General features: G+C 38.0%; 1 protein-coding gene and 1 non-coding gene across 5 annotated transcripts in view; one reads left to right on the top strand and one right to left on the bottom strand.

Annotated features, from left to right (window-relative positions):
• The window catches only part of Nckap1 (NCK associated protein 1), an 80,704-nt gene that overhangs the window by 54,394 nt on the left and 12,055 nt on the right, over window positions 1-14,255 (bottom strand). For 2 of the 4 annotated variants that reach the window (XM_029474109.2, XM_029474110.2), the window contains one exon: window positions 26-112. In XM_029474109.2, coding sequence (XP_029329969.1) covers window positions 26-112 — 87 coding nt within the window. Of the gene's footprint in view, window positions 1-25; window positions 119-14,255 lie in introns of all 4 variants that reach the window. The other 2 variants (XM_029474108.2, XM_021181897.3) reach the window with 1 other exon arrangement.
• On the top strand, window positions 3,799-3,901 carry LOC115030418 (U6 spliceosomal RNA). The gene has a single exon (XR_003836023.1). It is a non-coding gene; the product is annotated as a U6 spliceosomal RNA (small nuclear RNA).

Below are 14,255 nucleotides of genomic sequence, written 5' to 3'. Positions count from 1 at the left end.
AAAGTTTACATATTAAAACGCATACCTTAAATTCCATAACATCTACAAATGTAAAGTAATACAACGCCAGATTTTTCAGAATCTCTGATTTTTCTTTCTGTAGCTGTGCCAGCTGTTGCTGTAATAAATAAATAAATAAATAAATAAAATTAGAGTTTATTTTCCGACAGAAGAGCAGTATCAGGTTTCACTGTACACTATCTTTCATATGGTTGCTATATGAAAGCACAAGCTTTAGACTTCTAAATGATTAAGGTTTTTTTCAAACCCAATCACTTGAGAAAGCGACTGCTAACGTGATCAGCAGCTGAGAGTGGGAGGCCATAAAACAGACTGAGGAGAATTAGTACCAAACTGCACTACAGCAGAAAACTGAAAAATGTTAGAGGAGAAAATACATCAAATGAACGCTTTCAAAAAACTTAAAAGCAAATCATGACTATGTTCACTAGAAGTGGGAGAAAAGAAGGTGAAAAACAGCTTACACTACAAAAAACAATATGCTAGAGAGATTTGGAACTTACCAAAAAGAACATCCAGGCAAAGCCACGTTACGCATGCAAAATAAAATGTAGATACAAACATAAAATACAGTAACGGTTTCCTGATCAGACCCACAGAACACAATAAGTTATCAAACAAAAGAAAAAAAAATCACAAGAACAAAAAAGAAATGAAACAAAGCAAGACTAGAGTTTAGACATGAGTGAAGGAAATGTGGGAAAAAAGGGTATTCTGTTCAGTAAAATTATTGACCTTACAAGCACTGCCTTTTCGCATTAAATCAACGATTGCAGTCTTTCTGCTGCCTATTTTACAGGGTGCCCGGATCCCAGGGATCCTCCAGACCCTAGGAGCCTTCATGTTTTCTAACGAGCATCAGTTAGGACCTCAGTAGAAAGAAAGGTGGACTCTCTGGTCCACTTCAGGCCTGCTGCCTAAGACTCTGTCTTAAACAACATAGCCCAGGTGATCTAAATACTCATGAAATGTCTGAGAAGCACTCAGGATGTGAGAACACTAGAAAATACAAGAAAGCATTTAAAAATACCCAACATGCTGCCAGAGGCCACACAATTTTGAGGTCCTCATAAGGCCATATATACTTACATGTGAGCACTGGGAAAGAGATGCCTGCCTATACGTGACTATAATGAGCTGATAAGTCAGAACATTTACAAACGTGAGCCTAACATCAGGAGAAGATTCTTGAGGAAAAGCACACTGAAAACAGCAAGCGATCTGGCATAGCACCCAAAACGCCTCAGAGTAAGGACACTTAAAGAAGGAATTCTGTCTGGAAAGCTGGAGAACTGCAGTCTCACCTCTCCCCATAAATGTACGAGTTGAGGTATGGGCATGCGGCGATGGGTAACTTCAATGTGCAGCTTCCTCTCAGAATAATTAACTATTTTGTACAATATAGCAGTTTGAAAAAATTCCATGTTTCTCTGCATTTTTAATCACGACTATTCCAGAATTATCAGGTGAATAACTTGATCCCTTGTCCTCGCATTATACCTTAACCTTGTTTAATAACTCTATTAAACACTTCTGACTGATCATGATTCTTTTCTGGTATTTAATTCCAAACATTTGAGTTCCAACATACAAGAGGAAAAAGTAGGCTCAAAAACTAAGGTATGCGCCAGGTGTGAACGTGCACCCCTTTAATCCAGCAATCGTCAGGCAGAGACAGGCAGATCATAAGTTTTGTGACCAGCCTGTTCTACAAAGCAAGTTCCAAGACAGCCAAGGCTATTATACAGAAAAACCCTTTTCTCTTCCCTCCCTCCCTGCCCTCCCCAAAAGATATAAAAAGTATGATGGCATCTGCCTTTAATCTCAGCACAAAGAGGCAGAGGGATCTCTGTGAGTTCAAGGCCAGCCAGGTCTACATATAAAGCTCCAAGACAGTGAAATCTACATAGATTCTCAAAACACAAACAAACAGAAGAATATGAGGAGAATGATATGGTTACTATGTGACTTCTTAATCCTAATTAATGTCAGCAGCACTAAGGTAATCATTAACACTGCTTTCCTTCCCACCTCAGTATCCTAGTTTGCATCATACCCTTGTAAACACTAATGATCTTTTACAAACCTTCACTTCATATATCAAGAATGTAATGTTTATAAAAGGATGCACTACCTACAAAATCCAAAACAAATGTTGCAAAGTTAAATACTTAGTACCAGCCAAGATCAGAAATCTCAGTTTCTTCTCAAATGTGTTCTATTCTTGCCTGCTATCCCCTTGTCAATAATAATATCCCCTTAGCCTAAATCTCCCCCTTAACTTTCCCAAAACATAGTATTACTAGGTGCTGCATCAGCTACAGGGGCTACAGGAGAAGTTCTCAGTGAGTGAGTGAGGTTTTAATGCTCTCTACAATCTGGACCCTTTACTTTTCCAGACTCAATCTCCCCTACATTCATCCATAGCCTACAGAGCAAACCAACTGCCATCTTCTATGCACAGTTCATGATTTCTCTGGCTTCCTACAGGGGTATCAAAATATCACCACTTACATCCAAATCCCAGTATCCTAAGCCACTCAGCTTAAACACTAACCCCATTTTCAGGAACCATCCTTGACTAACTCGCTCCTGATGGCAGCCACTGTTTTCGAGTCTAGCTTGTCACTGTCATCTCCTACACTACAGGCAGTGTAGAAGACTCGGTGTTAGTCTCTCCAGTACTTACAATTCTGAAGTACAAGTTAAGTATCCAATCCAAATGTATTAAATAAAGGATCATAATGCAGACTGCCAGAGGACATATTTGGGAAAAAATGTTTTCAGAAAGTCCCTCTCCAACTGTGCATATAGAGAGGGTAAGTAACGTAATGTCTGTAAGTCTAATGTGCCCATCATCACATGGGGCACATTTATACAATTACCCAAGGCAACTGGATAAACCGGCACAGGACAACACTGAAGAGTGGCCAACACCTAGAAACTATGCATTCCATGTCAGGAGACTAATAATGGAGGCTACAGACCACTTCTTCAAATAAGCAAAACCAAATTATTTTGTAAGTAATCCTAACACCATTGATAGCACTTGCAGTAAGCAAATATTTGAGAAGTATGCACTGTGTTTGGCATTATTTCTAACATTTCATAAGGATCACATAGTTTCTACCTAACAGTAAAACTTACGTTCCACATTTTAGTGAAGCTAAGCTTCATAAAACTATGCATGAGAGATGTCAAATATCACAATTCTCAGGCTTTAATTACAAAGAAAAAAAGGAATCAACTATACTTTATTTTTCAAAGTTTATGATACACCTAAAAACCATTAATGACAGGTTCAAGGTCAGAGATGATTTAAAATATGCATAGGTAATAATTACTGCTATTGCTATACAGCAGAACATTAGAGAGGTACTATCTGAAAACCATGTATTCAACAATTTTAAAGCATGATCCTGTAATATATGAAAATATTTTAGCAAAACATTTGTATAACTGTTTATATTTTCTGGCTTAGAGCCTTTATTCTTAACATTAAAATAAGATATGCAAAAACTGAAATAAATAAGGCACACCTTAAGTCATGGAAATTGTGCATCTTTAAACTGAAATATTTTGTTGATTAATCTTGCTTGTTTCAATTAACAAGCATTTTTTTTAGAAATACAAAATTAAATGGAAATGAAATTTAGTATTTCCTACTTTTTGTTTTGTTCTAAGAAAGGCAAATGACTGAAGGAGCCAACACTTAGCAGGACTAACTCACTAATCTTTAACATAAGAAACATGGCTACAGGTTTCAGTACAGTTATCGTGCTCACTTCGGCAGCACATATGCTAAAATGGAACGATACAGAGATTAGCATGGCCCCTGCACAAGAATGATATGCAAACTCGGGAAGCGTTCTATAATTTCTAACACGATTTTGTTGTTCCTTTATGGTACTTAAAAATTCCACTGTGTGCATGTACCAAATTTTTACATTCATTCAATTATGAATGGGCATCTAGGTTGGTTCCACTACTGTTGGTTCTGCTACTGTAAATGATGCAAGAGTAAAGACTGGTGTGCTGCATCTCTGTAAAAGGATATGGTGACCACTGTGTATCTGCCCGAGTAGTAGAGCTGGGCCTCTGGCAATTCTACATTAGCATTCTGAGGAACCTCCACACTATTATTCCACAGTGGCGGAGACAGCTCACGTTCCCATCAACAATAAGTTACAGGGTTTGCTTTCTCTGCATCCTTGCCAGCACTACTTCTCGTTTGTTTCCTTTTTAAAAATCCATGATTTCCCTTTCTTTCCTTCCTTCCCTTTAAGCCTTTTCTTTGCACACATACACAGTGTATTTGCAGGAGCATGAGAGTGGGGAGAAGTTCTGAGGCACAGTGTCCCGAGCAGCCCACAGCCATTGCACTCACAAACTTAATTAATTTGCTTTCTTAATGACAGCCATCCTGACATGGTTAAGGTTGCATCTCAAATCGTTTTTTGATGCCAGTAGCTCTTCTAAGATGAAATGGCATCTCAAAGTAGTTTTAGTTTACATTTCTCTAATGGCTAAAAATGTTGAACACTTAAAAAACTAATTATTTGTGGCCCTTTTGAGAACTGTTTAGCTCACTAAGTGAAGTGGAAATTTCTGGCTTCTTTGGGACCTCAGTTATGTCATATGAGGTTTTGCTGAAGCAGACACAGGTGAAAGTATGATTTGCTGAAGCAGACATGTGATAGGATGGGTGATGTTTAGAAAGACTATGATTCTTCAGACAGTGGGAGGAGACTCTGCCACTGTTCCCCTTGCACCACGTTGCTGATCTGTTTTGTGACTTCGTAGAGAATTTCTTGGGATATTCTGGTGGCTTCTTACAGCTTCTCAGACTCAGGCCGACTGGCAGAGCCTCGTTGTTTCTTCTGGATCAAAGTGCTTTGCTGATTTGTGAGTGGTGACTGCCAAGTGGACTGGACTGCCACTGCTGATTGGTGTTGGAGTTTTGGTAGAGGACTGGACTCCTGACAACAAAGACTGGAATCGTCCCAAAGAACTATTTCTTAACAGGTTCACTTCCTACTAACCTTTCTTTTCCACCCACCTCTGGGTGGTGGGCTAGAAGGGAGGTTGAAGCATTTAAGAACCCTCATTAAGGTAGATTTTAAAAAATCCAAGCCAACAATTAACCCATTACTGATCAAAAGATTTTTTTATGGCTTTTTAATGAAATTCTTTACATATTAATCCCCATATGAAATATATCTGCCAAAGATTATCTGCCATTTTGCAGCTTGTCTCTTCACTCTGCTCTTTAATTTTGTGAAATCAAATTTGGAATTTTCAGATTATTTTCTGTACTTACTGAGTCTCTTTCAGAAAGTGCCTGTCCATGCCTATACTTTTTTCTTGCATACTATCATTTAATTCAGTTTCCTATTCTGATGAGCCAGAGAATTAGAACAATTTAAACACGTAACGTCAAAGTACATATTTCACGGGCAGCTTTATGGATATAGATATAACTTGTTGGTAGAATAATTGCCTAGCATGTGCGGATCACTGAGCTCAACAGGCAATGCAAGAATGAACGCAAGGAAGACTGAAGGAAGAAGGTAGTCAAGTAGGAAGGAGAGAGAGAAGAAATGGACGAGAGGGAGAATGACACAGAGAGGCAGGAAAAGAAAAAAGATAGCATCAACTGTGTAACTGTATACTACTGTGTTCAGCACTTTTGAACTGCAGACATACCAATTTCTTATTACAATTAAATAAATGTTAAAGTATAGTTATTACGTTTTTATTATTTTATGGTGGCACACATCTATAATTCTAGCAGCCTTACCTAGGCTTATCAACCTGTCTCAAAACAGCCCCCCCCCCAACCAAAAAAAAAAAAAAGAGAGAGAGAGAAATCCAAGAGAGAGAGAGAGAGAGAGAGAGAGAGAGAGAGAGAGAGAGAGAACCAAGAAATCTAGCTGCAGGAAAGCTCTGTTCAGTATCTCAGTAAGAGTCCAGCTCAGACACATGTAAAAAGTACTGAGGTACATTTTCAGCTGTGAAAGCTCTCACTCGACTGGACTACTAGAGTGGCTCCTAGCTGGTCTTAGGACACGTGCTCCTCAAGGGTCTTCAGAGCATCAGTGGAGTGTGCTCCTGAAGGTACTCAACATTTATCTTGAAAAAAACAGTTCAAATAAAGATGATGCAATATGTTAACACAGTGGGAAGAACCGTGTTGAGAACTTTATGTTGAAAATTTTATATAAGTATGTTATTTCAAAATAAGATTTGAAATTCTAGTAATCTGCTGGCGTGATTAAAATAAAAAAATTTTATGTTTTTAAAGGTTACATTTGATTGATTTTTTTTTACTTAATTTTTTTATTTACTTTACATCCCACTCACTGCCCCCTCCCCGTCCCAGTCACTCCCTCCCACAATCCTTCCCCAACCCCTTCTCCTTCTCCTCAAGCAACTGTAATTTTCTTTCTCAAATCTCATCACTATCAAGAGCTATCACCTAGCCTTGCTGCATGTCACCAATCTGAGTTCTTGAATAGCCTTAGTCATGTCTGTGAGATTCCTCGCTTACTTCTCTTCAGTGATGGCTATACTGCTGAGGAAAACTTTGCTAAAGTAACCTTCTCTCTCCCCTAGTATTCTCTAATCCCTTACCTTGATTCCTATTTTCGTTCTTCTACTTAATCTCAAGAAGAAAGTGCATCCGTTGTCACCTACATTGCCCATCTGAATTAAATTCTACAAGAACAAAGGAATCGTCTCACGGCTCAGAGCTTCGGCATCCAAAGTGCAGAGTACACTGTGCTTCCTGGCATTCACCAGGTTTCACTCTCAGCCCTGTGCAAATAATAATCTGCTTCCTGTCTCAATAAACCTCTCCTTTTCTAGGCACTTGCGATAGCATAGAATCAAACAGTATGCAGAGCTTGGTTTATCTGACTCTTTCACTTAACACTTAGTGTTTAGTTGTAGCATAAATATGTATCAATAGTGTTTTCCTTTGAACTTCCAGATAGTCAGTTTGGGAGGAGGGTATTAATCCCTTTTGTTTATTTATTCACCAGTTAATTGATGAGCAGCTGAACACTTTCTAGTTTGGATTTAGGAATAATCAATGTGGCTACAAATATGTCTTCACAAAGACATTTTTATTTTTTATTTTGTTTGAGAAGATTTTTTTTTAAAATCAGAACTGCTTTTTGAGTTTTCAACAGTGATTAAGACAGTCAAGTGAGTGAAATATGATCAGTAAATAATGTACCATTCATTATTTGTGAAAAATACTGCAAATAAAGTATCAGACATCATGGGAGAAGCTGAACAAAAAATGTATGAGAAAAGACTTTAAATGAGGCATAAAATATACTGAGGAATGTACATTCACATTCATAAGACATCTTCATGCTTGCTGCTGAAGGTGAATAATACAGTTTAAAAGTCAGTTCCACAACTCTTCCCAGGTAAAGTCAAAGAGCTGCCAAAAATACAGTTCCACATCTGCTTGAAGCCACAATGACTCACCAACTCATAATGATAGCAAATGGGTAAGATCTTGTGTCATAGTATAAGAAAGACCACAGTAAAAAGGTCATATCTGCAAAGAGTCCTGAGGACAGTGAGCCTGGTGGACCAAGTAAAAGATGAGCATAAGTGAGGTCACCCAATGGATTATCTGGGGTTTATACTCACAGGAGAGAATAATAGTTTCCTTCATTGACAAGACAAAAGACAAAAATATGAAATTTATCTCTTACGTCATATTGACTTCTCTTAGTTGTTTTTAGACATCTATTGTTCTTGGAAAGCATTAGATGGCATTACAGGGAGAATATCCACACCTCCACCACACCTCACTCAGAGGCCCCTTCACTATCATCCTTTGTCTTCCACTGTCACGCGTCAGATCCTAATTCCTTTCTTATCCATCCTGGTTCATTATTTTGGCCCTTCTCTTTCTCTACTATAACTGCCTGATGAAGCCTATAGTAAGAAAATACGCATATGCCGACTTGGCCATAATCTCAGTTCATGCTCGTCAACAGTAACTGAGTTAGAGCATGACCTCAGGTTCTACTGCCAAGCTGCTCTCTGCTTTCCTCAGTGACTGGTGCAATCTCCAAGTCTCTTAAAATCCCCAACAAGCATCTTTCTTTGGTCCTCAGCTTACCCCTAGCCTGAGTTCTAGATGTGCAGCCTGAGTACTACACTTTATTGCTCATTGCATTTCTAATGGGCACCTCAAGCCTAACACACTGAGTTGTCGTATACAACCTCCACTGAGCCCATACTTCTTTTGCTTCCTTATCCAGTAAATGTTGATTGTTTAAAACCATCATGTATTCTTTCTGTCGTTTAAAAATAATACTGTTGCCTGAGTTATTTTTCACTGTACTAAAATTCTTGTTTCTTAGAATTCAAGTTCAATTTAGTTAAAAACAATATTCCATCAAGTTCCATCAGGGAATACATACACTCATGCTGAAGTACAATGTCAGAATATGTATGTCACACTCATTCCTTTTAAAGCAAAGCTTTTTTTTTTAAGATTTATTTATTATTATATCTAAGTACACTGTAGCTGACTTCAGATGCACCAGAAGAGGGTGTCAGATCTCATTATGGATGGTTGTGAGCCACCATGTGGTTGCTGGGATTTGAACTCAGGACCTTCAGAAGTGTTGGCCCTAGACATCAGAAATTCAACAACGAGTAAATGGTTTGGTCCATAGAGACAGATATACGAGGGATCACAAATATTAGTTTGGTTTACTACCCATTTTAGAGAATGGATGAAGTAGCAAGTGGAGAAAACTAGGAGACATAAAAATAAAAATCAATGTTTGGTTTAAGATAGATAGAACTTGTCTCAACAGATAATATATACCTGAATGGAAAGTTTATGAAATTGTGTAGTGTTAAAGACATGCCCAAAATAACCAGTTTGATATTTATAATCTTTTTAAATTTTTTTATTAGATATTTTCTTTATTTACATTTCAAATGTTATCCCTCTTCCTAGTTTCCCCTCCCCAAATCCCCTACCCCTACCCCCTACCCCTGCTCCCCAACCCACCCACTCCCACTCCTGGTACTGGCATTCCCCTATACTGGGGCATAGCGCCTTGACAGGACCAAGGGCCTCTCCTCCCATTGATGACCAACTAGGCCATCCTCTGCTTCACATACAGCTAGAGCCACAAATTCCACCATGTTTTCTCTGATTGGTGTTTTAGTTCCAAGGAACTCTGGGGGTACTGGTTAGTTCACATTGATGTTCCTACTATGGGGCTGCAAACCCCTTCCCTTCAGCTCCTTGGGTCCTTTCTCTAGCTCCTTCATTGGGGATCCAGTGCTCCATATAATGGATGACTGTGAGCATACACTTCTGTATTTGCCAGGCACGATATATTTTAAAAGCCACAGAAGACTATAAAATTCTAGTTTAAGCAACCAAGTTACAAGATAGTGGCTCAAGGCAGGGAACCCAACAGAAAGAAATAAAAGAATAGTGCTCAATGTTAGTTTGTGTTCAGCTTGGAGCTGTTCAAACGCTAGCAGAAATTCAAATAACAGACAGTTGCATGTTGTTTCATCAAAGCAAACATGAGGTTTTTTTTGTGTGTGTGGAGGGGGGCATTTAGAAGTGTACTACATACAGCAGGGAGTTAGATGGAATATAAGCAATGGCTACCCCATTTAAAGCCATTGCCAGACTGTGTTATATGCTTTAAGGCAAATTGAACTGCTCCTTCAGACAGGGATTATTTTTACTTTAGACATAAGAAAAATGTTGCCTTCAAACGCCAAATTATTTGCCTAAAATCTCATAACTAGTACTGACCTCAAATTCTGACTCTGAAGTGCACCCTTTAACCACTACACTGCTCTCATAACAGAAGCCATGGCAAAACTAGGAAAGCCCCTTAAAGACTGGCTAAAAAGGAATTTATATGTCCTTCCATTTTCCTTCTAATTCCTTCCCACAGCAGGCATATCAAGGGCACTCCTACATCTATCCCAGTACTGCTACCATGTTCACCAGACACATGGTTTTAACTTTTCTTTTTACTTATTTGCATTTCATGAGCCTGCATGTATGTCTGTGTGAGGATTTCAGATCCTCTGGAATTGGAGTTACGGACAGTTGTGAGCTGCCATATGGTTGCTAGGAATTGAGTCCAGGCCTGTACTCCAAACCATTAATCCATCTCTCCAGACCCTAGACACATGTTTCTAAACCTGGGAATCTTATTCTTGTACAAGGTTATTCAGGACCCATACAGCATCTTTAATGAGAATTGCACTACCTTTACTTCTAAAAAGCACTGGGATATTTTAGCTTTAAAAGATTTTGGGCCAGGCAGTGGTGGCACATGCCTTTAATCCCAGCACTTGGGAGACAGAGGCAGGCGGATTTCTGAGTTTGAGGCCAGCCTGGTCTACAGAGTGAGTTCCAGGACGGCCAGGGCTACACAGAGAAACCCTGTCTCGAAAAACCAAAAAAAAAAAAAAAAAAAAATGGATCCTGATATAAGTCTAAGGAAACATTTAATACAAGTGAAAGTCAGTTAACATGTACTGAATAGCTTTGTTCTTTCATTGGATATTTGATATTCTCTGCTATCAGGCACCAGGAACAAAAATGGGGTTTAAAAACAGTGATGTTATACAACTGGATCCACTTTATTGCAGGTTTTATCTCTCCTTGAGTGGCAAACAATTGTTGCATAGCCTCTTGTAATATTGTGCTCCCTAAGGACAAGTAATATCCATAACTTCAAATATTTTTGGTTGAATAGTACATGGTCTTCCAAGACTTGTGACAACAGCCTGGGTTCTGGTACAGAATTCCTCTATCAACACACCAACAATATACTTGTTCTTAGAGACCCTAAGATAGGATTTATGGCAGTGACTAATATTTCCAATTTCTTGGAAAATTAAAATCAAGACATTCCACTTAAACACACAACAGGAAGATTCTCTAGGGACAGACTGGTCCTGCGCTCGCTTGTCTGTGTTTTGGCTGCAACTGAGGATGAGCTTGAACTGCTGGTCTCCCTGCCTCCCCTCCTAGGAACAGGAATATACAGGTAACGGTTTTCTTTCTTTTAGTGACAAACTGGGTTTTAGATGTTAGTTAAAAGAAAAAAGAAAAAACAGAAGAAACTTTTAAGTTAAAATTACTTGAAAAAATAATAATAATTTTAAAGTACACATCTGGACAATGTGGGCATTTAAAAATTGTCCTATGAAAAGTAAAACTGTTTTTAAAAGACTTCCACTGATTTCCTTGTATTGGATTATAACAGTTCTTCAGACAGCTAGGAAAAACATGGCCATCTTCACAGTTGAACCTTGAAGATAATGGAAAATTCAGTAATTTGGCTAGTCTGAAATTAAATGCAATCTACCAAAATGCACAGCCCAGCACATACAGACAAAATAAGTGGCACCTATTGTTATAAAACTAGTATGTTAGCATTATAACAAAACTGCATTTCAAGAGCATACTTTGAAGCATATAAGGCATTTGACTCAACACCTTAATGGGAGGTGAGATGTACAGTTTTTTCCCTAAATCCAGAACTAAATATACAATTTATGCCCACAAAGGGGCCTGAACAGGAGTAACCCTGAGGACACTGGGGATGTCTGACACACTAAGCCTGCTGCCAACAACAACACGTTCTTTGACACACTCCAAGTCAGGTGCTCATGGCTTCCAGCAGAATTAAAATGCTTGGAGATAAGATGAGGCCAGTTGCTAAAGACTGAATTAAAACCAGAAACATTTTTAGCTACAATGTTGACAAAGTAACATTTTCTTAGAACAATCTATTTTAGAAACTTCAAAAAAATTGTTGATTTTCATTAAAACAATCTCTGTTCTTGAGTTCCTTTTCTTAAATGAAGGACAAGTACTATTTGTAAGGCATGAAGCAAACTGGAACTAGTGCCAATCCTGGGGAAAGCATAAGCATGGTCTCTGGCAGAAGAAGGAAATCCGCCATTTCCTAGCAACTCCAGACATTGTTTGTCACTCAAACCTTCAAACTTTCCATGAACTAATTTTTGTTGTTTTCACTTGAAACAGGGTCTTATATATAGCCCTAGCTGGACTGAAAATCACTTGGTAGACCTGGCTGACCTCAAACTCAGATATCCACCTGCCTCTGCCTCTTGTGTACTGCCATAAAAGGTGTGCACCACCACACCTGGCCTTCATTAAGTAATTTTATGGAATTAAAAAATAACTATAAGGCACAATTTTTTATTTCCTAATCTAAAGTAGCTAGTCTCTCATGAACATTTTAACAGACTCAGACAAAGGCTGAGCTAAGACTTCTCAAATAGTCAATACATAGTACAATGGTATGTATTTAAAAAACAAACACAGTTGAGGCACATGCCTTTAATCCCTGCACTCGAAGGGAGGCAGAGGTAGGAACCCTGTGAATTCAAGATCAGCCTGTTATACAAAGTAAGTTCCAGGACAGCCAAGGCTGTTATACGGAGAAGCCCTGTCTTGAAAACTCAACCAACCAACCAAAAAGAATACCACAGAATATAATCTGCAGAATTGTAAAAGCATACAACAGACTTTAGAGTAAATTCCACATAGTTATAACAGTTAACATCTTATCAACTGTATAAATTCAACACAGAAAAAAACACATACCACAAATGTATATATTAAAAACTATATATGTTCACGGAACTATAACTCATGACTGAGTAATTAAAAACAACACAAATATCTATCAACTCAACGACTGAATACATAAAGTATTTTATATTCATAGTGGATAATTGTCACTAAAAAAAGAAATGACGTGTGTGAAATCTGGCAGCATTTGGATAAACCTGGAAAGCATTGTGTTAAATGGCAGAAGCCAGTCACAGGTCACAGTCATATTTTCCTAACAGCGCTAGGCTAGCTTCTAGACTAGGCCCAGGACAGTAGGTCAGTGCTTAGTGCTTGCCTAGCACTGGAAGGCTGCCAGGGAAACAGGGATTCTGACTGCACAGGAAACAGAATTTCTTCTGGGTAACTAACTACTCTAAAATTGACAGAGCTGTGAATACACTAAAAACCAACCAACATTTTAACTTCATGTAGGTCAACAGTGTGGTACAGAATAATTCTGTGGAGTTAAAAGCCCTAAGCCATACACTTCAAAGAGATAAACTGTATGGCATGTGAATCATATCTCAACAAAGTATCAAAAATTTCAATTTTGTGCTTTAAATTTTGAAAAGGGAAGTAAAACTATAAAACAACAAGTATTAGCAGGGCACTGTTATTACAAGCAGTTTGTCAAGCATATTAAGAACAGTAAAAACTATTAATCTATTAACTGGCCCTTTAAAATGTTTACTATTAATAAACAGTTAATATGTACCTATCAGCTCCTAACGACTGTCTAAATTCTTACATCCAGTAAATGAGCCATACGAAAATTAACATAAACTAAATGTAAGATTTTCATGTCAGATACTTTATTAAGAACAAGTGTATACAGAACTAAGAGACAGCTTTTATGAAAACTCTTTTCAGGTGTGTATGTAATCTCTCTGAAGAGACAGCAGATTACTGATCATCACCAGCTCATCTGTCCTTTCTATAGGATGTTTAACTTTTTCATTTTTGTTAGACAGTCTAATTGTGCAGCCCTGGGGACCTGAAACTCCCAGTGCAGACTGGTCTGTCACCAAGAGCAGCCTGCCTCTGCCCAAAAAGAATGCTTCACCACATCTAAAAGAATATGTAAATATCTTACTACAAACTATAAATTAATACCTGTTCATTTGTTGTTGTTATTATTAGTTTTTGAGACAGGGTTTTTCTAGCTCTGGCTGTCCTGGAGACCACTCTGTAGACCAGGCTGGCCTCAAACTTACAGTGAGCTCCTTGCCTCTGCCTCCCAAGTGCTGGGATTAAAGGAGTGCACCACCCCCACCTGTTTTCTTCTTTCTTTCTTTTTTTCTTTTGTTAAAGAATACATGTTTCCTATTCACTTTAATATTTTAATTTTTGGTTGTATGGAAATTATTCAATGAAATATCTGTCTTTTTAAAAGTGTATGCTTCCAATCAATTTTTTCCTAGTAGGACCTCTTGGTGATTCTTTTATATAATCACTTATAAAGTACTAATATAACCTTTTATAAAACCAAGACTTTTACCAATCCAAACATCAAAAAAAAAAAAGCCTTAAATTAACATTTTTAAAAACTTAAGAAACCCAAACC

The sequence above is a fragment of the Mus caroli genome, unplaced genomic scaffold, assembly GCF_978045245.1.
Source record: "Mus caroli unplaced genomic scaffold, Mus_caroli_1 scaffold_2, whole genome shotgun sequence".
NCBI lineage: Eukaryota > Metazoa > Chordata > Mammalia > Rodentia > Muridae > Mus > Mus caroli.
The sequence above is the reverse complement of the archived record's forward strand: the minus strand, read 5'-3'. Positions and strand labels throughout refer to the sequence as shown.